Raw genomic sequence first — 25,330 nt, 5'->3', positions numbered from 1 at the left:
CAGCGCGCGTGGAGCCCCCGCTGCCGCCTGGGGAGCGCCTCCACGGCACCAAGACCACTTCATCTTCCTCCTGCTGCTCATGCTCATGCTCCCGCTCCGCCGCCCTGCTCGCCCCGCCGGGCCGTGCCGCGGCCGGTACCGGTAGCGGCGCTGGTGCCGGTACCGGTAGCGGCCGTGCCGCGATCACCGCCCCGCTCGCTGCCCGGCCCGCCCTCCCTGAGGGGAGCCGGCGGTGACGTCACGGCCGGGCCGCCCGGCAATGGGCGCCATTTTGAAACCGCGAACCCTCCCGCGGCTCCGGGCGGCTCCGTCCCGCTCCCGGCCCCGCTCCCGGCCCCGCTCCCGCGGCTCCCCCCGCCATGGCAGGTCTGTGTCCGCGCCCCGCGCTCGGCTCCGCGCTCGGCTCCGCGTTCGCGCCGGGATGGGCCGCGGCTCGGCTCCGTGTGGCCGTGGGAGCCGGCCGCAGGCCGGGCCGCGCCGGGCGGCAGCGGCGGGTGATGCGGGAGCGCGGCGGCCCCGAGGGCTCCGGGCCGGGCTCGGCGCGGGGTCCCCTCTCTCCCTCCCTCTCTCACCGCCCTTTCTCCCTCCGCAGTAGTGGCGAGAGCTGGAGGCGACAGCGGCGGCAGCAACAACGAGGTGCAGTGGTGCTTCTTGCAGGTGAAGGGGGCGATCGACGAGGACGTGGCGGAAGGTGAGGGGAGCCCCTGCACGCTGAGCCCTCCCGGCGGCCGCGGGGCAGCGCCGCAGCATCCCCGGCCGTGCCGGGGGGTGTGGGCCATGACTAAGCGAGCTCCCACCCGTAGAGCATCGCAGAGCGGTCACGGCGCCTTCCTCCGGGTCTTTGGTGTGAATCCCTGAATCCCTGGGTAGTTGAGGTTGGAAGGCATCTCTGGAGATCACCCAGCCCAGCCCCTGCCCAGGCAGGGCCACCTGCAGCAGGGACACAGGAACGTGGCCAGCGGGGTTTGCAATGGCTCTGCAGAGGGAGACCCCAGCCCCTCCCTGGGCAGCTGCTCCAGGGCTCTGCCCCTCCAGGGGAAGAAGTTCTTCCCCATGTTGGCTGGAACTCGCTGTGGTTCAGCTCCTGGCCAGTGCTCCTTGTCCCGGCCCCGGCCTCTGGCAGCCCCTGGGCACATCTGGAGGGGTTGATGGGGTCCCCTCTCAGCCTTCCCTTCTCCAGCCTGGCCAGGCCCGGCTCCCACAGTCTGTCCTCATCTCAGGGATGCTCCATCCCAAAATGACCTCTGGGGCCTCCGCTGGACCCTCTCCAGGAGCTCCTTGACTTTCCTGTCCTGAGGAGCCCAAACTGGGCACAGTTCTGGGCTTAGGATAACTGTCCACAGTTCTGGGCTTGGGATAAAAGGTAACAACAGTGATACGATACAGGGAGAGGAAAAAAAGAAACACCAGTGGAGTCTGTCAGGCTTGTCAAGTTTCGCTCTGACGCACAGAGAGTGCAGCTCTGTCATTTGTGCTGCATTGAAAAGTGCAGTTTAAAGGGTTCCTGCAGCTGTGGAGAGATTTGATTCCCACTTGTTAACGTTTGGGAGCTATAAATAGGGATATTAAGCAGGGAAAAAGGGCACACCTTCACATTTCTCTGAAACTTTCCAGACACTTCATGTTTTGGGCAGAGTAGAAAACAAGAAATGTTTTAACTGGGAAAAGTGTTTTCTGTGGAGTGCAGAACCTGGGTGGAGTTTTGCTTGACTCTGATGAGAAAGTTCTTTTTTTGCCCCTAAATTTTCTGTGTTCCAACTGCCCAGGCTGGCAGCGCTCCTTTCTAAAGTGTGAATTAACTTGCAGGGCCGCGTGTGCTCAGCTTGGGTTTGGGATTTTATTTTTGTTACTGGATGCAGTAAATATTTTTCCTTGCTGTCTGCTATGGGGAAATTGTGCTGACAGTGTTTTCATTTTCATGCCACTTGTTTGGCATTCCATTTAAAATAATGGCCATTGGAGGGATGGACTGGAAACTGCTCAAGGAACTGGGCTCACTCAGTCGTTTTCTTCGTTTTTCTTCCCTCTGTGTGTTTGTAGCTTGCTCTGAAGTTCCCAGAAATCTTGTAGAAATGTATTTAAGTAGCTTGTATGTTTTTTAAATGGTTCTTTTCTCTCGGACCTGTCACTGTGTGACTAAAAGTCAGTTCTCCATGAGAAAAGGATATATTCCTGGGGACATCGTGCTTCCCAGGTAACTCCGGAGCAGCCTGGGTTTGCACAGAGCAGGAAAGCTCCAGGAATCATTCAGCACCTGCTTTTGCAAAACTACCACTGAAGTTTCATTTTCCTGTGGGAATACCAGAACTATTTACAGGCTTTGTGACTTCTTGAGTTTTTGTTTTGATTTGTGGCCTTTCTTCTCCAGTTACATTTTGCCTTGTAATTGGAATTAAATATAAAAAATACACTATTTATTTGCTAATAACTGCCCAAATTTAATTTCCTAGTAAGAGTACAAATACATAGCTAGATTCTGGGCTTCAGTTAGGGACATATTTACTCATTACCATCTTTTACATCCTCTCTTACCAAACTGCACATCTAAACCTGCTTGATGGACAACTGTTGCCTTGAAGTAGCCTTCAAATTGCACATAGATTTTTGTGATGGTGCAAACTTGCTACTGCTGTCAATTTTTGATCTATTTTGTGAAAAATCAGCTCTCTAGAGTAGGAGGACACCATGAAGTTGCTGTCCAGCCTATTCCATGCAAAGTGTTTTGCTGGATTTTCTTAGAGGTTTATTCAGGAGTCAGCCAGGCAACTTTAGCAGCACATCCTTTCTTTTGCAGTGCAATTCTAACATGCATTTTATACCCCATAGTTGTTTCTCAGGTGTCTGGCCTCCTCACAAACCCAGGGACAAGTGGCTGTATCAGACTGGCAGCTGGATTTTCCTGCCTGGGGCATTAATACAGAAAATCACTGTCTCCTCTTTGTCCTGTCCGTGCCTTGCCTTTCCTCGGTGACTAATCCCTGACCTCTGTTCGGGCTCTGTGTCAGGAAAGAGAAGGGCACTGTTCAGTCTGAGCGTTTCTGAGAGACCAGGGTAATCCATCACACACTGAATATGGATTTTGTAAAGGCTTGGATATGACTTTTCTAGAACAGAAAAGTTTAGTTGGATTCCGGAAGAGGACTGGAGGATTAAACAGATTGAGTGAAAGATTTAATGTTAGGGATGGCAGCAATCACAATTTGAAAACAAAGCAAATAAAGATCGTGTGGTAATTTTGCTGTTAGAGTTAACCACGTGACTCCAGAACTTGCACTGATTGCCCATGGAACTTGTAATTCTTGGGCTGCTTTTTTGTAGAAAGACCTTTCTAAATAGATAACACAAATGCTGCCAGAGACTTTATCACTTCCATGATTTTTGTGTTGAATTTGTTTTCAATGTTCAAATTTGTCCATTTTGGGAGGTTCTTTTTTTGGGGCAAGTAAAATGTAAATCTGTTTATTAAATGTACAGATATGCCCAAATTCCTGTGGGCCAGATGTTCTGCATCTAATCCATCACCCCTTGTGGATGCAGTGCTGTATCTCCAGTTAATGATCCAATAAATAAATTTCTTTTTTTTTTCTAAATTCTCCAGATAGTGACTGGTATTGATTGACTGTCCTGCCGAACTGAGGCATCCCTTGTTACCATCACCTCAGCCAGCTCTCCTTCTGCTTTTGCTGCCTGTTGGGGGCTGGGTCAGACACCTCAGCAGTTTGTCAGGAAGCAGAACACAAGGAGCAAAGATAACCACCATCTGATAAAAATATATTAGTCTGTAATCCTGAGTGCAGCTACAAGTGATTTAGAAATGTTCTTTAGAAATTGTTGTTACAAATCAGTGGTTTAAAACGTTCTCATGTGAGGTTCAGGAATTCACTTTGGCTATTCTGTTCTTAAAGGAAATTCAGGCATGGTTTTGTGCTTTAAAAAAAACCCCTTGCAGTAGAGGTGCAGCTCTGCGCTGTCTGGTTCAGTTGCATGGAGGTTGGTGCAGAATTGGTTGCAAGCTTTAATGTTGTTTTTTTCTGTAAGAGCTGGAAGGCAGGGAGCTAGTGACTCCAGAGCCACGTGCTGTGTGCTGTCACCATGTCACTGGTCATGCCTGGAGGTGACACTTGTGCTGCAGAGGGGCAGAAGGTGGGCTGTGAGCTGGCTTTGGGCTGGGATTTCCTTGAAAGCCAGTGCTTTGGCACGAGCAGCACCTCAGGTGCCTCTTTGCCCTCCCTGAGGCCTTCATTTTGGTAAGATGCAGCTTGTGAATGGTGAAGAGTTGGAATAAACAGTGGATATCAGTTGCAGAGTTGTAAGTGGGAATGCACAACAAAGCACTTAGGGTAGTGGGAATACAGGAATTAGTGCAGGCCACTGGATTGGTGCCTGCAGACAGGCAGGCTGCATGCAGAGGGGAAAGCCTGATGAAAAATGACTAAACCCACTATTTTTTTAAAGGATGGAAGGTGTGAAAGCTTCAACTGAAATTTTCTTATCATGTTAAGACTTTTATGAACTCCTGATAGAAGTACACCCAAAACCATCACAATGAGCTACTTAGAAAAAACTAACAATAGCATGAATTAATTAAATACACTTCTAGCAGGAGAGGGCTTACTGGAATTAGTCTTCCAAAGGTTAAAAAATAATACCGAGGCAGTAGATTTGCACAAAGAGTACTGGATTATGTCACGAATCTGAGAAACAGCCTCCAGAATTTCTCACGGCTTGTGGGGAAGGCAGGGCAAGCTCTGCAGGCAGGAAAGGGGCACATCTGTGGAACTGAGCTCTGGCTTTGCTGCTCCTTTTGGTGCCATGCTGCTCTGGCTGTCCCTGCACTGACACAGCTCTGTGCACCCCAGAGTCAGCAGCAGCTTTCTTGGGGTGCCATGCAGAGACTGGGCTCCCAGTGTCAGGTCACGGTCCGGTTCCATTGATAGGAAACTCACATTGAGCTGCAGGAGGGGATGGCACCACGTCTGCCATGAGCTCTGGGGTGCTGTGCCATCCCTGGGGGCGCTGGCAGCCCCTGAGCAGGGTGCTGCTGTCTGTCTGTCTGTCCACGCTGTGCTCAGCACATCCCTGGGGGCGCTGGCAGCCCCTGAGCAGGGTGCTGCTGTCTGTCTGTCTGTCCATCCACACTGTGCTCAGCATATCCCTGAAGGCTGGCTGGGGGTGCTGGCAGCCCCTGAGCAGGGTGCTGCTGTCTGTCTGTCTGTCCACACTGTGTTCAGCACATCCCTGAGGGCGCTGGCAGCCCCTGAGCAGGGTGCTGCTGTCTGTCTGTCTGTCCACACTGTGTTCAGCACATCCCTGGGGGCGCTGGCAGCCCCTGAGCAGGGTTCTGTCTGTCTGTCTGTCCACACTGTGTTCAGCACATCCCTGGGGGTGCTGGCAGCCCCTGAGCAGGGTGCTGTCTGTCTGTCCACACTGTGTTCAGCACATCCCTGGGGGTGCTGGCAGCCCCTGAGCAGGGTGCTGTCTGTCTGTCTGTCTGTCCACACTGTGTTCAGCACATCCCTGGGGGTGCTGGCAGCCCCTGAGCAGGGTGCTGTCTGTCTGTCTGTCCACACTGTGTTCAGCACATCCCTGGGGGCGCTGGCAGCCCCTGAGCAGGGTGCTGCTGTCTGTCTGTCTGTCCACACTGTGCTCAGCACATCCCTGAGGGCGCTGGCAGCCCCTGAGCAGGGTGCTGCTGTCTGTCTGTCTGTCCACACTGTGCTCAGCACATCCCTGAGGGCGCTGGCAGCCCCTGAGCAGGGTGCTGCTGTCTGTCTGTCTGTCCACGCTGTGCTCAGCACATCCCTGAGGGCTGGCTGGGGGTGCTGGCAGCCCTGAGCAGGGTGCTGTCTGTCTGTCCACACTGTGTTCAGCACATCCCTGGGGGCACTGGCAGCCCCTGAGCAGGGTGCTGTCTGTCTGTCCACACTGTGTTCAGCACATCCGTGGGGGCGCTGGCAGCCCCTGAGCAGGGTGCTGCTGTCTGTCTGTCTGTCTGTCCACACTGTGTTCAGCACATCCCTGGGGGCGTGGCAGCCCCTGAGCAGGGTGCTGCTGTCTGTCTGTCTGTCCACACTGTGTTCAGCACATCCCTGGGGGCGCTGGCAGCCCCTGAGCAGGGTGCTGTCTGTCTGTCTGTCTGTCTGTCCACGCTGTGCTCCCGGCAGAGCAGCCTGCGCGCTCCTCCAGGAGCCAGGTGGCTCAGCTCCAGGCATCCAGGACACCCAGGAGCTGGCAGGCTTTCCCACCCAGCTCCAAACAAGATGTTTGGAGTCTGCCATGGCCTGTCAGCAGCAGCGCTGACCTCACAGAGCTTCTGCTGCCCGGTGCCCTGCTCTTGCTTTACCTTCAGTCTGTTCAAGGATTTCAGTCAGTCCCAAAAGCAGAGTTATTTTGGACTAAGTTAAGCACTGCCAGGTGCCTAAAGGCAATTCAAGCCAGTTTCACAAGTGAGGTGAATATTAGGGCTTAAAACATAGTTAGTCCTTACAAATATCCCAACAATTCAGGTTGGCAGAGTGTTTAGCAGTGTAAGCGGAGGGAAGTTTGGTCTGAGCAAAACTATACCCCTTTGGCTTATTCTCCTGATTTCTGGTACACCTCACTCCTGTGGTAACTCTTCAAAGAAATCCTGCAAGTGGAAGTGTACAAATTGAGTATATAAGGAGGCATATTCTGATAACTTGGATGTGTGTGTGTATGGTCAGGTGGTTATTGGCAGCTGTAGAGCTTGGCTCGTGTTTCGGTACAATTGTGATTTCCATCAGCTGTTAGGAAACAGCCCTTGAGGAGCTCTGACAGCAGGAGCAGCCGGTCCCTCCCCACACAGGATGGCCCCTGTGTTCCACTGGCTGTCGTGGTGGCTGCAGGGCACAGCCCTCCTTCCCCTGGAGCCAGGCAGTGGCACGGGCAGGGAGGAGGCAGGGGTGGCTGCAGTGGCAGCACTGCCCGCCTGCCCAGCACCGGGAGGGGGGAGCAGGGTGCTGCCAGCAGCCAGCCCAGCTGCAGAGCTGTCTGACCTCACACCCTGCTTCCCTCGCCCACCCCAGAGCCCTCAGTGCAGCTGCAAATCCCCGGCAGTGTTTGGGAAGTGCAGTTACTGCACATCAGTGACCAGCAGTTCTGAGGCCCTGTGTGTCTGCAACTTGTTAAGCTCCAATAGGAGTTTGGTTTTTAAACGGTTTTTCTATGATTTGCTCTTTAGCAGGTGCTGGTGTCTAAATTGCTTCATTTTCTTTGATAATCTCTTCCCTCTAAAGGGGCTCTCTCTTTTTTTTTTGACTGATCTTATTTGCTCCTATTATATTTTTTATTTGAAGAGTCTTTCCTGAGTTGCTCTGAAGCGATGGCTCCTTGCTGTTCTCACTGCCCGTGTTTGTCACCTGTGGTCCCTCAGAATGGTCTGTTGTCCCTGTCTGCTGCAGAGAGAGTTGTGTTCCTTCTGATGTCGAGTCACACAGTTCAGCACAGCATCCCAGGGGGATCCCAGTGCCTGCTCTCTGAGTTGGTGTAGGAGCACATAACCTGTGCTGATCCCTTCTGCACTCTGCTTGCTTCCCATCCACTGTGGATGGGACCACACAGTGCCTCCCACAGCTTTGTCCAGCCACAGATAACTGCAGCTTTGTAGGACAGCAGTGTTGGAGGGAAAGGTGTGTCACCTCTGACCTGATCACAGCCACAGAAATGTTCCCTCTGTCCCCTGACAGTGCATGCCAGCCAGCTGCCTGCAGGCCAGGCCAGCCATTTCCTCCCAAAGCAGGAGCCTCTGCAGAGGTTTCCCTGGGCCTTACAGAAGGTCTGCCGTGGCAGATGGGGCTGTGCATTCGGACTCCTCTCCGGGGAGCAGGACAGGAGCCAGGTGTGCAGGCAGGCATTGTTCAGGCTTTGTGCTGAGGTGGTATATTGTCCATGACATATTTGGAAAATTCTAGGTTAGAATGCCCTGGAAGCTGGAACAGCCTCCTTTTCAGGTGCTGTTAGAGAGCTGTGAGTGTTTGGTTCCTTTTCACTCCATGTCTGAGGAGTGGGTTTGTGACAAAAGGCTCTGAGCAGCTCAGGAGGATGAGAGGCACTGGTGCTGACCATGTCTCATTAGTGTTGGTCCTGAGTGCAAGCTGCAGCTGCAAATTCCTTCTCTTCTGGGTGAGCCATCAGGTAATTCCATGTTTTCAGGTTTGGGTTTTAACCAGAGCAGCCATGCACAGGCAGCTTAGAGAGGAAAAGTTCACAGGAGCTAATTTTAGGCACCTGATGTAGATGTTGTGGATCTCTTTGCATTCTCCATTACCTCAGCTGAGAGCCCGGGCGTTGATAGTGGTGTCAGAAATACCCGGGATGAATCCTGGGGGGATTAAGTTAGTTTGCAGGTATAAGCTTGCTGTCATCTCCAAATCCTAACAAAAGCTGGTCTCTGCCACCCCAGCTCCCTTCTCTCCCAGCAGAGCTTGCCCAGGAGGCTCTGGAGGCTGTCAACTCCCCAGAATTCTGGCAGGAGTTGTTTATAGGGAGGTTTGCACTCAGCAGAGATGGTGAAAGGCTCAGAGCGCTCAAAGTGAGCTTTGTCCCATCTGTCAGGGCTTGCAGGGCTCTCCTGAGGCAGGCAGTGGGCTCCACCACGTTCCTGCAGAGCTGGATTTGTGGCCTCTGATGTGTTGGGATGGTGTTTCCTACCCATGGAAGGGATCAGTGCTCCTAAGTTTGGGGGTACAGAATCACAGTGCAGTTGCCAGCAATCCTTTTAATACACACTGTGAAAACAGCTCGGAGGTTCTCCTCTGGATGCAGTGTAACCAAGTTGGAACTCATTTCCAGAAGTGAGGCTGAATGTGAGTTTTTCTTGTCTGGAAAGAAACATGGCCAGCCTTGTACGTTACTGTGAAGTCCCAGGGATTCTGCCCTCCGTCCCTGGGTACAGGAGGAGCATTTACATGGGTGCAGAGCAAGTCCCAGCCCCACAGGGACAGGACTGGAGGGGCAGCTGGACAAACCTCTGTTTCTAGAAAAGCAGGACCTGGGAAGAGCCTTGGGGTGCTGTCCATGAGCAGATATCACACTGCTTTGGCTTTGCTCGCCCTTCCCCACACTCCACTGGGAGTTACTCTGCTGGCGTGGAGAAGAGGCTGAAAGTAAGGCAGGGGATAAGGCTGATGCTTGTATACCTGAGAAGTTATGACATCTAATAAAAAATCCTAGAATTCCCAGAGTTAGTGCAATGATGAAGAGCCTGCAGAGGTTTGCTTTGTTCTTTCCTAAAAGTTTTAAGGTGACTTGGAAGTGAGCAGCAAATGTAGGTGGGTGAAGTGTTGAGCAGAACAGGAATGGTTTGGAATTCATTTTGTGCTTTACTTGGAGTCTTGGAATATTTTTTTTTTATTTCACCTGCTTTGAGATGTTAGAGTGCTGAGGATAGTGGGTGGAATGATTTGGGGGATTGATCTGCTTCAATTAAACGTGCCAATAGGGAAAACTTTATAATTCATACATTTATGGATAAAACAAGTACAGGACTATTAAAGCAGGTATTTGCTCATTTTCCTAATTTTGTAACTTAGAAAATATTTGAAGGAAGCTTCTCTATTTTTGTCCTGCTGTGCCCCCCCAGTTCCCTGTTCCCTAGAGCATGTTGGTGACAGACTATTTCAGTGCATCTTCTTTCCCCTCCTCTCCCTGCATTTCTTGTTTCAAGCCCTGGAATTTGGGCAGTGTCTGTGTTTTGGTGCGTTTCCACCCAGGATTCTGTTTGTCTGGGTAGCACTGCTGGGGAATAATGGCTGTGGCAGCAGCTGGTTTGGGCATTTTTGGGAAACAAAAATGGTACACAGATCATTTTGAGCAAATAATTGTGTGAATACTCCAGTAGAAAATGGGAGAAGCTAATAATAACTTCTTCTTTTTCTAAAATAAAATGGAAAAGTAGCTTTTGTGACTTTGAAAGAATTGTATGTGCTAAGGAGGCATTTATTCCTGCTGTTCATCCTGAATCTCCAAGGGTAAAAGGGATCCTTGCTAGAAGGGCTTGCAGGTGAGGGTAGTAGTAGAATATTAGTTTTGCTACTAATAAACTGCCATAACTCAAGGTCTTCTTCCTATCTGAGTACTGAAAATGTCATAAAATTCTCAGTGAAGTCACTTCACTGATTGTTTACCTTCTCATTTTTTTCTTTTTCCTTGGTTTCCTGCTTCTCCAGGGTGTCTTCTAAAATCCCTGTGTATAATTAATAATAACTGATAATTAACTAGTAATTCCCTTTAAAGAAAGGTGACTGTGAAACTGGATGTGTCCAAAAGCTGGTTAGTAATGTGATATTGAAGGCTGGCATAAATCTGGCATATAATCTGGAGAAAGATTAGATTTACTCATTTATTTAGTTGTTCTAAATATTTTTAATCCAGAAGGTAAATCATTATCTCTCCATACTAGGAAAAAACTTTTAAGGGCATCATTGATAAAAGATGAAAAATGAATTTATGTTGAGAAAACTTGTTAGTGTTTCTAATCTCCTTCCTCGTGAGAGTGGGGCATTATTGAAAGGAATTTCAAAGATAGCACATCAAGATCAATACAGGAAAGGAGTTTCCAGGGAGTCTCCAATTGCACACTCTGGACCTAATTGATATGATACACTTCAAACCTCAGAATTTTGCTATCTGCATCATAAATGCAATATTTGATGTGAGCAGGAGCAGTGTTTGCTGAGTGCTTTGTCGGGTTTGTTATCATCTGCCCGAGCCCCAGGACAGACATTTCCAGCTCCTTATCTCACCTGCCCTTGGCTGGGGCTGTTCAGTGGCAATGATTTCTGTATTGCCACCTCCTGGCGGGGCTGGGGCTGCTCTGGGGAATAACACTGGCCTCTCTCCAGCCCCAGGGGTTTTTCCTTTGCCCTCCTGCTTCCATGTGTCCTGGCTGATGCTTCTGCCGGGAACCGGTTCAGGAAGCTCAGCTGAAGATTTTTGTTTCTATTTTACACCTTTGGCCGAGCAGAGCTGTCTGTTCCAGGCTCCTGAGGTTACTGACTCGCTGAGCGCTTGGCTTGGGGAAGGCAGGTGTGCCTCAGCCTCCCCTGGCTCAGGGCACGCTGCAGGTGGGAGCAGCATGCACACCCTGGGGTGGGATCCTGGGGGGGCTCGGGGCAGGGGTGTCCCCATGGATAAAGCTCAGGGCAGGGATATCCCCATGGATGAAGCTCAGGACAGGGATATCCCCATGGATGAAGCTCAGGACAGGGATATCCCCATGGACACTGCCCAGGGGCAGCACACACACCTAGGGCAGCTCAGGGCAGGATATCTCCATGGATGAAGCTCAGGGCAGGGATATCCCCGTGGATGAAGCTCAGGACAGAGATATCTCCATGGATAAAGCTCAGGACAGGGATATCCCCATGGATAAAGCTCAGGACAGGGATATCTCCATGGATGAAGCTCAGGGCAGGGATATCCCCATGGATGAAGCTCAGGGCAGGGATATCCCCATGGATAAAGCTCAGGGCAGGGATATCCCCATGGATAAAGCTCAGGACAGGGATATCCCCATGGATAAAGCTCAGGACAGGGATATCCCCATGGATGAAGCTCAGGGCAGGGATATCCCCATGGATGAAGCTCAGGGCAGGGATATCCCCATGGATAAAGCTCAGGACAGGGATATCCCCATGGACACTGCCCAGGGGCAGCACACACACCTTGGGGAGCTCAGGGCAGGGATATCCCCATGGATGAAGCTCAGGGCAGGGATATCTCCATGGATGAAGCTCAGGGCAGGGATATCCCCATGGATAAAGCTCAGGGCAGGGATATCCCCCTGGATATTGCCCACAGGCAGCACACACACCATGGATGAAGCTCAGGACAGGGATATCCCCATGGATGAAGCTCAGGGCAGGGATGTCCCCATGGACACTGCAGTGTTACTGCCCAGGGGCAGCACACACACCTTGGGGAGCTCAGGGCAGGGATATCCCCATGGATAAAGCTCAGGGCAGGGATATCCCCATGGATAAAGCTCAGGACAGGGATGTCCCCATGGATAAAGCTCAGGACAGGGATATCCCCATGGATAAAGCTCAGGACAGGGATATCCCCATGGACACTGCCCACAGGCAGCACACACACCTTGGGTTCCTAGGCCAGTGTACTTCAGGTGACTGAGAGGCCTGCACTGAGGAATGAGTAAGTGTTTTAGCTTGTCAGTAAAAGTGTGTCAGGCTTTGAAACATGGCTGCATTTGGGGATGTAAATGAAGAATTTTGTCATTGCATTAATACAAGTTGTAATGCTTTTTTTTTTTTGTGCTCAAGTCTTGGAACTCCTTGATTTGCTTTCCACATTACAGTGCTGGTTTATTTCTGTTCTCTTTACAGCTGATATAATTTCAACAGTTGAATTTAATTACACTGGTGATCTTCTTGCAACAGGAGACAAAGGTGGCAGAGTGGTTATATTTCAAAGGGAACAAGAGGTCAGTGACTCAAAAAACAAAAGTGTTGTTACTACACTGTTCTTGTGTTGCACAGTCTCACTTCATCTGTTCATGCCCCGATATTTCAATGGAGAGTTTTCTCAGAAAACCCCAAGTTAGACACTTTTGTAAGTATCTGTCCTGTGCTGTACTTGGTAAGTTGGTTTCGTGAGGGTTCCCTTCCCTCCTTCCAAAAAAAAAGTCCCCAAAACCCGAGTGAGCTCTTGATATTTACCTGATGTCCTCAGTGTCGCTTTGCAGAATTTGGAGTTTCTCCTGAATTTTTCCACTGGGTCAAGCTGACCTAAGGTAAATCACAATGCTTTGGGAGAGAATGTAAAAGAAGTTCAGGAAATAAGCTGCAAGAACTACAGGATAAGGTAGTTAAAATTTGTTTGAGGATTGAAAAGCAGTGGAAACAGCCACTTCTCCAGAAACACTTGAGCATTTCCCATCAGAGAGGGGGAGCACTGTCCCTCCTGCACTGCCACAGCTCCTCTTCATGAGTTCAGCTGTGTGACAGTGCTCTGGTGTTCCTGTGTGTTCATCCTGAGCTGGGATATCCCGAGCAGCAGTGGGGATGGAAATGTACACCAAGTGCTGAAAGTAATTGTCATGTCTGGGAGGAATCTGGGATTGTGTTCTTTAAAAAGTCAGTATTCCACATGGCAGTTCTCACCAAAGTGTCTGCATATTCTGTCCTTTGAGGAGTTGAAGGGAATTTGAGGGTTTGAGCATCCTCCTGGGTCAGAAATGCCAGAATTAATAATGGAATTTTAATTCAGCTTGTCCGTACATGAACATTAGAGATCGTCGGGTGCTGTGGGGTTTCTCCAGCAGAACCCCTCTGCTCTCCCTGTGGGGCTCAGATGCTGCTCTGTTGATGAGCACCTGGCCAGTGCTGTGCTCGCTGTGCTGCTGCTCCCAGGCACTGAAATGTTACCTGGCTGCACCCACACGGCCCAGGCTCATTCATCATTTACTGGGGTGGCCAGAGATAAGGTCAGAGGTGCCTCAGGCACACCCTGAACTTGTCAGGATCTTGGCCTTGCCTCATGTGGAGGGGAGCTATTATGGGCTGGCTCTCAGTTGTTCCGTAAGGCAAAACCTGCCTGTCATGGCACTTCCTCAGAGAGGGGAAAACAAAGCCAGGTCAGGCTGTTCACACAGGAGTACTCAGCTGTCTCCCAGGGAACACAGGGAAACACACATGGAAACTGAGGAAGAGTTGGGAATGAGGGGCGTTTCTTTTGTACTGTGCAAAAGTGCAGGAAAGAATCTACAGTAAGTGTATAAGGCTGGAACCTTAAAATAATAACCATATATTTTCCCAGTTTGTATTTAAGATTTGGTTCACTAGGTCAGTGGCAGCTAAGGGTGGTTGTACAGCTCCCCAGACACTTGGGATTTGGGAAAGCACCCTGGAATGCTCTGCATCATGCCCTGGGCTCATAGGACTTGACTTCACTTGCCAGCAGCAATTACTCCAGCCAAACGTGTGAGTAGAGAGGGAAAGCACCGGTGCCAAGGCAGCTCACCCTGAGTGCAGGGAACTTCTGGAGGGGGTCAGGTGAGAGGAACCTGCCCAAAATTCTTACAGGTCAATGATGTGTAGGGAGTAAAATCGTGTAAAGTCTGAGAGTTCAGTGAGGGTGTGGAAACTCCCCAGCTGTGAGACACTGCAGGGCAAACTGCACCCCTGGGGCTGTTCTGCACCACAAACCACTGACACCAGCTTGCTCACAAAGCCTGATAACAGGTTGCCTCAAATCTGATCATGCAAATCTGGGGAACCTTGGGACTTTGCTCTCTGTTCCTTGCTCCCACACCCACCACATGAGAATAGCAAAGCCTGAAGGGTGCACAGGTATTTATTTATACATAAACCTACATTTCTAAAGAGGAAGGGCTGTGTGCACTGTATCGATGCTAAACTGGGTACAATACCACAGACTGAAGATTCAGAATTCAAGAGCTGTTGTAAAAGCTGACATTCTGATTGACAGTTTCTAGTGGTTGTTTTGTGTGGACCATTTCTGAGGGACCCAGTGCCACCAGCCTCAAGAAATGCTCTTTTTCTTGCAGACTAAAAGCCGTCCTCTCTCTCGGGGAGAATACAATGTTTACAGTACCTTCCAGAGTCATGAGCCTGAGTTTGACTACTTGAAAAGTCTAGAAATTGAGGAAAAAATTAATAAAATTAGGTGGTTACCACAACAGAATGCTGCTCACTTCCTGCTGTCTACAAATGGTAAGGGCCCTTTATTTTGCACAAAGCACTTTGTCTTTGGGATATTGTCTCACCTGTCATACACTTGGGGTTTTTTTCTGACATATTTTGGGGTTGTTTTAATGCCTTCTCTAATTACATGCAAAATATGTCTTGATTGTAATGTTGGCTATGTGAATATTGGGTCTGTTTAGTTTTGGGGCATGTGTAAATGAAATTGTACAACTGGGTACATGTGTTAGTGGGAACACTTAGACTCATGTCTTAAAGGTATTTTCCAGCCTAAACTATTCTGTGGAAAAAACTTGCTCTTATTATCAGAGGAATACGTTATTTTAACAGTTCAGATCACTTTGTGAGGTCGTGGTGAAATTCTAAAAGCAGGAGCGACTTCTGTCTGCTGGTTTGTGCAATTAAAATAATTTCCTCTGATAGAAGTCTTAGTAAAGCATTCTTTAAACGGTATAATCTGAAATGCTCTGCAGGAGTTTGGGAGGAGAGGTTTGGCTCCAGTTAGCCAAGGCTCTCACCACTGGGTGAGACAAGTGTGCACTCAGTGCCTGCACTTGGAGCACTCCTGGCAAATGCATTCCTTTGGGAGCACTGGGGCAAAGCCTGATCTCTGCCTTTGGCTGCCTCTGAGCAGGTGCCTGGGACAAACCTGGTTGCCTTTATTTGAGAATTTGGGTAATTGGAGTGTGAAACTCTCGCCAGGCAGTGGCGTTTGGGTGAGTGGGAGGCACAGGACCTTACTGCTCAGGCACAACCTGGGATCTTGCTCAAATTGCACCTCACCTTGTGGGTAAAGAACTCGGTCAGGGTCCTTGTGCTGCAGGCAGGGGAAGTGCAGACAGGTCACTCATGTCCTCTCTGCTGAGTGCACATTTACTGATTTGATTTTGTATTCAATCCGTTCTCAAGCATGTGAATTTTCTGGTTTTAGATAAAACTATTAAACTATGGAAAATAAGTGAAAGGGATAAACGAGCCGAAGGTTATAATTTAAAAGATGAAGATGGAAGACTTAGGGAGCCTTGCCGAGTCACAGAACTACGGGTACGTCTCTGCTCTTTGACTTTGTGTATCTCTCTGCATGCTCTTCTCTGTCTTTGTGCTACCAAACTGAAATGGGCAAATCACAAATGGTGTTTGTGTCGGGCTCGTTGAAACCTTCAGAAAAAAATGGAGACACTTCATATTATTCCTGTATGTAAAAACTATTTTAAAAAGTTCCTCTGGGAAGCTTGAGGAAAACTTTCATCATTATAATACTGTATTTCTAAGAGGATGACTCAAAAATTGGAATAGGTTATTCTGTGGCTGGATGAAGGTGTGTTTGTTAGAGCAAGTTCCAGGCATTTGTGTAACCTAATGTGCACTGGAATAGTCTTGGACATGCTGTAGAGGTAGGGTTAGTGCTCCAAACTTGGGATCATTTGGAGCAGGAGCCCAAGAAGTGAAAGGTGGGGTTGGGGTTTTTCCTGGGGTTTCATGTTGTTCCACCATCAGCAGGGGCAGAACTGAGGCTCTCCATGCTCTCAGAGCCTCCCTCCATGGTAGAGACTTCAGCTGGAGGCATTTCTTGGGGTTTGTCTTGCTTTTACCAAAGCTGAATGTTGAGCAGAAGCTTTGGGTGTACAAAATGCGTGGGGAAAGGATTTCCATTGCCTCAGTGTGTGCAAGCCAGGGTTGGATTGAGTGTTCCATGAGAGCAGCTCCATCCCTCAGGATGCAGTGGTAGAAGGAGGTCGCAGTGGAGATTTGGGTTCTGCAGCCTTGCCCTGCTGGAGCAGGCACCAGCTGGGGCTCTGGAGAGGCACTTTGGGCTCTGTCCTACACGGGGGGAGCAGCAGCAGCAGCAGAACCTCTCCTGTCTGTCAGTCCCCTGCACTTGCTGCTGCTCTGGCCTGCAGCCCTTGCAGCCTGGGAGAAGGGCTGATGGATGAACTGCATCTGAACAAGAGCTGGCTGGAGGAAAAACCTCACCTGGGGTACCTTCATGTGGTAAAGTGCTCAGGGTTTGGAGGGCCAGAGTGTACAGAGCTCTGGGGCTCTCTTGGCAGGTTTTGTTACAGAAACACAGTGCCCGTGTTCATGGGGACGTGGCCATGGAGGAGAAGCAGCCCTTCACACAGAGACCATGGCATTTCCACGTCCCATTCCTGATCTTTCCCATTGGTGCACCTGTGCTGTCACAGCCAGGCTGGGAGCACTCTGCTGAGATAGGACAGTGGCCTGATAAAAAGTAATGGATTAATTGTAGTCGTCAGTTGGTGTAAACAGGCTGGGAGATACAAGGCAGGTCGGCAGCTCTGGGCTGGATCAGCCCTTGTTCCAGGAGGACAGGTTACCCTGGGCACCCCTGAGCTCAGCTGGCTGTGGGAGCAGGACATCCAGGTGTGCCTGAATTCCTGCTGACTGTTCAGGAGCAAATTGGCAGTTTTCTTGGACACTGTTCTGGCCAGTTTCCTGAGCAGCCATCCAAGGTCTGGGGACATTTCTAAGGGTTTGTTTACAAACACAGCCCATGTGCTGTTGGGTGGGGCACCAAGGGCTGGCTTTGGCCGGGAGGTTTCCTTGGCAGTGTCCAAAGTCAGCATCCATGTGCTCTCTCCGTATTTTTTGTGCTCAGTGGATTTCAGAAGTGTTTAGTCACCAAATCAATACAGAAATCTGTGCAGTGCAATTAATTAATTGCCATCAAACAAGCTGTGGGGTTCAGGGCTCCGTGTTGGCGCCAGTTCTGTTTAAGGTCTTTATTGATGATCTGGCTGAGGAGCTTGAGGGCGGCCGCTGAGTTGACAGAGGATGGAACGTGAGTGGGATGTGCATCTGCTGGGGGGCAGGAAGCTCTGCAGGGGAAACTGGACAGGCTGGATTTGTGGGCCAGGGCAGAGGGGTGAAGTCCCCATCCCTGGAGGGGTTTCACAGCTGTCTGTGGCACTTGGGGACAGGGGATGGTGGTGGCCTCAGCAGGGCTGGGGGAATGGACTCAATCCGGAGGGTCCTTCCTAAGGCACTGACCCTGTGCTGGGTGATGTCAGGGGTCAGCAGTGACCCTGTGGGGGTCAGCAGTGACCCTGTGCTGGGTGATGTGTAGGGGTCAGCAGTGCCCCTGTGCCAGGCTGACCCCTGTGGGGTCAGCATGACCCTGTGCCAGGGTGATGTCAGGGGTCAGCAGTGACCCTGTGGGGTGTCAGCAGGTGACCCTGTGGGGTCAGCAGTGACTCTGTGCTGGGTGATGTGTGGGGGTCAGCAGTGACCCTGTGGGGGTCAGCAGTGACTCTGTGCCAGGGTGATGTCTGGGGGTCAGCAGTGACTCTGGGTGACTGAGGTGCAGTGTGTGAGGGTCAGAGTGACCCTGTGCCAGGGTGACCCCGTGGGGGTCAGCAGTGACCCGGGCTGGGGATGTTGGTCAGCAGTGACTCTGTGTCCAGACCGTAAGTGACCTGTGGGGTCAGCAGTGACTGTGCTGGTGATTTAGGTCACAGTGCCCTGTGCTGGGTGATGTCAGGGGTCAGCAGTGACCCTGTGCTGGGTGATGTGTGGGGGTCAGCAGTGACCCTGTGGGGGTCAGCAGTGACCCTGTGCTGGGTGATGTGTAGGGGTCAGCAGTGACCCTGTGCCAGGCTGACCCCGTGGGGGTCAGCAGTGACTCTGTGCCCAGCCCCTGTGCTCTGTGCCCGCCCAGGTGCCAACGCTGAAGCCCATGGACCTGATGGTGGAGGCCAGCCCGCGCAGGACCTTCGCCAATGCCCACACCTACCACATCAACTCCATCTCTGTCAACAGCGACTACGCCACGTACCTGTCTGCCGACGACCTCCGCATCAACCTCTGGCACCTGGAGGTCACCAACAGGAGCTTTAGTATCCTTTGGTGCCCCCTGCACGGCAGCTGCAGCTCAGCTGCCTGTGTTTAAGAGCATCACCTCACTGGTACTAATTAGAGTGGGTGTTTGAAGCCAGGGCTTCAAAGAGAATTTCTGAAGGCTGGAGGTGTAATGCAGTGAAAGCAGGCTCTGGGATGCTCAGTCTTTGCTGAGGGCAAGCATGCCTCCAGTGGAAAACTGTCAGTAGAAACATCAGAGAGGGTTTGATTTCTAAGGAGAAATTGAGGAATTGTGGGAGCATCCCTAACTTGTGAAGTTCAATCAGGTTAAATAACAGTTTTTGGATATGAATAGTAGATTCTCTGTTACTGTGAATTCTTCCTTCAAAGTTTGTGGTTTCTTAACCAAGTGACACTTGCCTTGAAACCAGATCTCAATATTTTTTCATGTCAAATGATACCATTAACTGCAGAAGTAATTTTCAGATCTTTCTGCAAACCTCTGCAACTAAAACTAACAGAGTGCTTTACATTGACAAATCTGCAGTAAAATAAAAGTTGCAGGAGTACTGATGCCTAAACAGGTCAATTTCCAAAGTTTTAAATCACGTTTTCCAAAGCTTTAGGTAAAGCGCTGAGGTTTATTTGGTGTGCAGTAGGAAGCATTAAGAAGGAGGCTTAGGGAGGCTTGCTGGACTTTGATTCTTGTGAGATATTCTTTCACTCCAGGAGTCTGAAACTGCCCAGCATCTGTGGATTTGAGATGGAGAAAGCACTTTTTAAAAAGAGTATGTAATGACAGGCCAAAGGGGAATGGCTTCCCAGAGCCAGAGGGCAGGGCTGGATGGGAGATTGGGAATTGGGAATTGTTCCCTGGCAGGGTGGGCAGCCCTGGCACAGGTGCCCAGAGCAGCTGTGGCTGCCCCTGGATCCCTGGCAGTGCCCAAGGCCAGGCTGGACACTGGGGCTGGAGCAGCCTGGTCCCTTCCACCCCAGACCATTCTGGGATTCTGTAACCTGTCAAATCCAATTCTCCAGGCTGTTCCCCACTCTTGTACCTTACACAGAGTGGAAAGGAAGCTCTTGCCCCAGTTTCCTGGGTGGCATAGTGAAGCTCTGTCACTGATGAGCTGCCGGTGTGAAGCGTTGCAGGCCTTGACCAGCCGTGGCAGACATCGTGGACATCAAGCCAGCCAACATGGAGGAGCTGACGGAGGTGATCACGGCGGCCGAGTTCCACCCGCACCACTGCAACGTGTTTGTGTACAGCAGCAGCAAGGGCACCATCCGCCTGTGCGACATGCGCTCGTCAGCGCTGTGCGACCAGCACTCCAAGTGTGAGTGCCCCCCTTCCTGCCTTCCTGCCTTCCCTGGCCTTCCCTGGCCTTCCCTGGCCTTTCCTGGCCTTCCCTGGCCTTTCCTGGCCTTCCCTCGCCTTCCCTTGCCTTCCCTTGCCTTCCCTTGCCTTCCCTTGCCTTCCCTTGCCTTCCCTGGCCTTCCCTGGCCTTCCCTGGCCTTTCCTGGCCTTTCCTGGCCTTTCCTGGCCTTTCCTGGCCTTTCCTGGCCTTTCCTGGCCTTTCCTGGCCTTTCCTTGCCTTTCCTCGCCTTCCTGCCTTCCCTTTCCTCCTCCCTTTCCCTTCCTTCCTCCCTTTCCTCCCCTCCAGCCACGGGGGACCCCATCTCCCTGGGGAGCTGCAGAGCAGCAGTGCTGGGCACGTCTCAGTTGTCCTGTTCCAGCCACCCCTGGGCACAGGTGTAGCATGAGGCACCACCTGCCTGGCCGCTCTTTGCCCGTTTGTGCCTCATGAACTGCTGGGGCTGAGTGCTTTGGGCACAGCGAGGCCTGTCTGCTGGCCACACTCAGGCTGGCTGCCTCTCAAGGCTTCTGCTCTCCCCGTGCCAGTTTAGGGCAGCTCTTGCACCTCTGTGCATGGCAAACTGGGCTGCCAGAATCCCTGTCCCCTGTGACCAGTGCAGCTCTAGGATGGGATAGGATGAATCCCTAGGAATACATGATGCCCTAGGAATATGCCCAGGAAGTTTCCAGGGATGCAGGGTGGCTGCTGAGCCACCAAGGCACAAGCAGGGGAGGAAATAAAGCTTTGCTATGGAAGCCATGAGGATCCTGCCCGGGCCTTGCATGCAGCCACGTGTTCCTGTTCCTGCTGGCAGAGCTGAGCTCTAGCATTGCCCAGCCCTAGGGATGCCTGCCACACACACACTTGCAGGCCAGCCTCCTGCAGTGCAGAGAGGGCTTTCTTGGGCTAGAAGGAAATACTTGTGCAATGGGAAGTGACTAATGCAAGGCCACCCCACTGATCTGGTTCAGTGTTGCATTAAATCACTTAAATGCACTTTATTTTTAACTGCTTGTGACTGAATCACATCCTGCTACAAGGGGTCTTTCTAAAATGAGTGAGATCTGGGTAGCCTGGATCAGGAATCTCTGATTTCAGAGGTTGACTTGTGGATTTAAACAACACGTGTTGATCTGCTCTCTAAAGTCACACAAACCGTGTTGCAAACGTAGCTGCTCACATTTCAGGGTTTGTTTAGTACAGCTGTGGTTCAGAGCTAAAGAAAGGACATGGCCCAGTGGTCTCCTGGTGTTGGGGTCCCTGCTGCTCCCACCTGCTGCTGTTGTGGCTGAGGTGTAGGTCAGGTGTGATGGTTACAGTACCCACTGCAGTTTGCTGCTCCGCTTGATCCCCAGGACTGTGAGTTGTGGTTTGCTGGTGCTGTGCTCTGGTTGAATGTTGGAGATGGACATCTGGCATTCTGGTGACCTAGAGCGCAACAGTGCTAAAAAAGAGATTATTTCTGAGAAGTGTCTAACGGCAACTTCCTTCAAAAAGAAACTAGTGACTGATTTAAAATTCTCCAGTACTGAAAACACGGAGGCCATGTAAGAGCCGGCGTTGGTTTCATGTGGAACTGTGTGTTCTCTCTGCAGTTTTTGAGGAACCTGAAGATCCTAGCAGCAGATCATTTTTTTCAGAAATAATATCCTCGATATCTGATGTGAAATTCAGCCACAGCGGGCGATACATGATGACAAGAGACTACCTGTCAGTCAAGGTGTGGGACCTCAACATGGAGAACAGGCCCGTGGAGACCTACCAGGTAGAGCAGGGCGCGTGCCGAGCCGTCCCCTCTGTCCCCGTGGCCGTGCGCGTGTCCAACGCGTGTCCCTTCCCCAGGTGCACGAGTACCTGCGCAGCAAGCTGTGCTCCCTCTACGAGAACGACTGCATCTTCGACAAGTTCGAGTGCTGCTGGAACGGCTCCGACAGGTGAGCCTGAGGGCTGGGGCTGTGCCAGGGCTGCCAGCGGCTCCGAGTCACCAGTGAGGGGCACACATCCCTGCAGCATTGCCAGGGCTGCTCCTGCCCTGTGCCCAGGTGAGCCCCACCTGCAGAGCCCAGCCCAGGAGGGACCTGCAGCTGCTGGAGAGTCCAGAGGAGGCACCAAATGCCCAGGGGATGGAGCAGCTCTGCTGGGGGGAAAGGCTGGGAGAGCCTATTCAGGCTGTTCCTGAAAGGCTGTTCACATGGAGAGGAGAAGCTCCAGGGTGGCCTCACAGTACCTGAAGGAGCCAAGAAACTGGAGAGTATTTACAAGGGCCTGGAGTGCTGGGACACAGGGAATGGCTCTCACTGCCAGAGGGCAGGGCTGGATGGGATATTGGGAATTGGGAATTGTTCCCTGGCAGGGCTGGATGGGAGATTGGGAATTGGGAATTGTTCCCTGGCAGGGTGGGCAGCCCTGGCACAGGTGCCCAGAGCAGCTGTGGCTGCCCCTGGATCCCTGGCAGTGCCCAAGGCCAGGCTGGACACTGGGGCTGGAGCACCTGGGACAGTGGGAGGTGTCCCTGCCATGGCTGGGGTGGCACTGGGTGGGTTTGGGGTCCCTTTTAGGCAAACCAGTCTGACTTCTGTTGTCAAGGGACAGAGGGATAGAGGAGCACCAGGAAAACCTGCTTTGCTCACGTGCAGCTGAACCAAGTGTCACTGCAGCTGAGTGCCAGTGGCAGGAGGGGACAGCAGGGCAGCCCCTGCTGAAAGTGAAGTGTTGCACTGGAAGCAGTGCTCAAGCCCCACGGAATGGAGCAGGTGTCCAGTGGAGAGGAGAGCACTGGAATGCCGTGGCCTGGTGATGAGCATGGTCTGACAGTCAGGTGTGAGACTGAGGAGGGGGTGGATTTGATCTCTCACAAGGTGTGCCTTCCTTTTCCTTGAACCAGTACAATCATGACTGGATCTTACAACAACTTCTTCCGGACGTTTGAGCGGAGCGCGCAGCGGGACACCACGCTGGAGGCGTCCCGGGAGAGCAGCAAGCCTCGTGCCATCCTAAAGCCGCGCAAAGTGTGCACCTCGGGCAAGAGGAAGAAGGACGAAATTACCGTTGACAGTCTGGACTTCAACAAGAAGATTCTGCACACGGCATGGCACCCCGCGGAGAACATCATCGCTGTAGCTGCCACCAATAACTTGTATTTATTCCAGGAGAAGGTTAACTAAGGATGGCTGCCCGCGGACAGAGTCTCGTCTCACATAGTTCAGCTCAGTTGTTTATCTGTAACAGAAGGCCTTGTTGTCCTATCAGTGAGGAACATTGATGCACTTACTTCCCTTGAGCTATCGGAGAGCATCTGGCCTGGCTTTGAGTTCCTGGCGTGGTTCTGCCTGCGGTGGGGTGGGAGCATCCACGCGCCTTTCGGGGAGGACCCTCCGAGGCAGAACTGGTAGACGGTGCTCAGTGAGGCCAACACTCAAAACAAATGTATTTATTGATGTCTGAGCCTTCCTTTCCAGTTTATAGACCAAAAAATTTAACACCTGAGAAGAAAAAGTTGTCATAAAAGTGTAATTTCTCTCTCTCTCGCTCTCTGCTGTAATATTTGGGCCTTTCAGAACATTTCTCGTGCTTGATGCCTGTCCATTCCTCCTCGGGCCCGGCCAGGGCCTGACCTCAGAGCACAGTGGCAGGGCTTGAGCTGGGGTCTAGGCAGGTGTCCATGGCTATTTACTCACCAACTGTACCTATAACCACACCTTCTGGTGGAAACCACTTAATAAATAACAGCCTATCAAACGTGTTCTTAGAGCTGGAGGGATGTATTCAGTCTTCTTTTTGTATTGCATGTCCTGAGCTGGTGCAGAACAGTTCTGGTGGCACCTCTGACAGGGTTTGCCCCAAAACACCGAGTTTTTGGCAGACTAATACAAACTTTTTTGTGTAGTATTTCAGATTCTGAATTTAGAGTTTCCATGGCATTGTCATAGAGTTGGAGTTGCACTGGATTTGTTGTCAAAGGCTCTGTGTGTGCCAATTAGGAGATGGAAAGGGTCCTAGAAACATCCACAGCCTTAACCAAGTGTCGGCCTTGCACGGAGGGAACCAAAACATCGACACCTTCTCTGCTCTGAGGATAAACATGCAGCTTCCCGGCGCATCTCACCCTCAGCCAGAGACAGACCTGACGTGCGTTAATGGTTTTTAACCTTTTTAGTATTTGTCACAAAGGGAACAGTTTATTTTAAGTATTTGGCGTAGAATCTTGCATTTCCCACTGCAGTTGCAGAGCCGCTCCGGGCTGTGCTGCAGCAGGGCCGGGCTGGGCTGCCCGGGGTGAGCCCCGGCTGGCGGGACAGCAGCTGCTGGAGCTCTCTTGCTCACTTGTTTTAAGCCTTAGGTACTGTTTCTTTCCTTGTTCTTTTTTTCTTCCAAAGAGGCCTAAATCACATCCCCCTTCCCCCGGATGAGCCCGGGGCCACGTCCAGCAGCCCCCAGCAGGCAGAGGCTGCGCTCTGCCAGGTGCCTGCAGCCTGGGAACTCCTTCCCAGAGCCCCAAGCTTTCCCCAGCCAGCCCCAAGCGTGGTTACACTCCGTTTGCCCTGGAACGAGGGCTTGTTCCAGTCCCAAGAGCAAACCGTGGCCGTCCCGCCCCTCCCGGTGCCGCCCCCGAGCCGCTGGGTCCCAGCAAGGTGGGAAGGACAAAGCCCGAGGTTCTCCCGGGAAAGGCTCGGGCCTGTAGTTGGTTGTGACACTTTGGAACTCTGGAGATGTGGAACTGGGGGGTCGCTGAAGCGTTGATCCAACCGCGTTCCCAACGCCTGCTCGAGCCGATCTGTGGGGTTGTACATAATTGTTCAGTTCTTTTGACCAAAAAGTTTAATAAATTTTAAATGTTTACCTGGCCGTGCTCCCTGTGTTTTGCAACGTTTCCTTGTGTGTGGGAGGGAGTTGGCTGGATGGGCCAGCCCAGTGGCCAGGGCTGCTGGTTGTGGATCTGCTTTTTCAGCAAATACAAGTGGAATATCCGTAAAAAGGGATATGGTGGAGTCTCAAATTCTGCAGTCCTGTTTGCTTGTACCACTTACAATTAGATTTTGACTATTCTCATGGAATTTTTATCCTTTTATCTAAAACCAGATTTTAGTGTCAAGTCTGGTAAAACCGCTGCCTAGTGGAGCACCTGGTCTAGTGAAAGGTTTTACCACCGTGGCCGGGGTGGAACTGGATGGGGCAGAGCTGGGTGGGCTTTCAGCTCCCTCCCAACCCAAACCCCTCTGGGCCTGTTCCTGCCCCAGGGCTTTGGGAAGCAGCCGAGGGAGCTGCACCAGCCCCTGCAGGCCAAGGCCGTGGCTCAGCCCCTGAAATTGGGATTGAAATCCCTGCAGTGAGGGGTGGGGGACCATGAACATTGCAGCACCTCACTGGGACAGCCAGCACTGCCCCAGGGTGTCAGCTTTGGGGGCAGGAGCTGGGGGACAATGGCAGTGAAAAAGGGACACCCTGGTTTAA

At 51.6% G+C, this 25,330-nt stretch overlaps 1 protein-coding gene across 2 annotated transcripts; it reads left to right on the top strand.

Annotated features, from left to right (window-relative positions):
* Positions 1-226: 226 nt before the first annotated feature.
* Positions 227-24,718, top strand: PPP2R2D (protein phosphatase 2 regulatory subunit Bdelta). Of its 2 annotated transcripts, none has more exons than XM_064716458.1 (10): positions 227-366; positions 593-691; positions 12,363-12,460; positions 14,546-14,711; positions 15,634-15,746; positions 18,382-18,559; positions 19,694-19,858; positions 21,475-21,644; positions 21,722-21,813; positions 22,764-24,718. In XM_064716458.1, exons 1-10 carry the CDS (start codon positions 360-362, stop codon positions 23,041-23,043), a joined length of 1,368 nt encoding a protein of 455 aa, XP_064572528.1. In that variant the 5' UTR covers positions 227-359; the 3' UTR covers positions 23,044-24,718. The 2 variants fall into 2 exon arrangements, with proteins under 2 accessions (XP_064572528.1, XP_064572530.1); XM_064716460.1 differs by having other exon boundaries at positions 238-366; positions 596-691; positions 22,764-23,172.
* The last annotated feature ends 612 nt before the right edge of the window (positions 24,719-25,330 follow it).

Source organism: Zonotrichia leucophrys, chromosome 6 (genome assembly GCF_028769735.1).
Source record: "Zonotrichia leucophrys gambelii isolate GWCS_2022_RI chromosome 6, RI_Zleu_2.0, whole genome shotgun sequence".
Taxonomy (NCBI): domain Eukaryota; kingdom Metazoa; phylum Chordata; class Aves; order Passeriformes; family Passerellidae; genus Zonotrichia; species Zonotrichia leucophrys.
Note: the sequence above shows the minus strand (reverse complement) of the source record. Positions and strands in the feature narration are given on the sequence as shown.

What these genes read in the sequence shown, in the direction of transcription:
- PPP2R2D (XM_064716458.1), top strand. An exon ending in CGACGAGGACGTGGCGGAAG is followed by an intron (nt 692 to 12,362) that starts GTGAGGGGAGCC and finishes TTCTCTTTACAG; the next exon opens with CTGATATAATTTCAACAGTT. An exon ending in GGTCACCAACAGGAGCTTTA is followed by an intron (nt 18,560 to 19,693) that starts GTATCCTTTGGT and finishes CAGCCGTGGCAG; the next exon opens with ACATCGTGGACATCAAGCCA.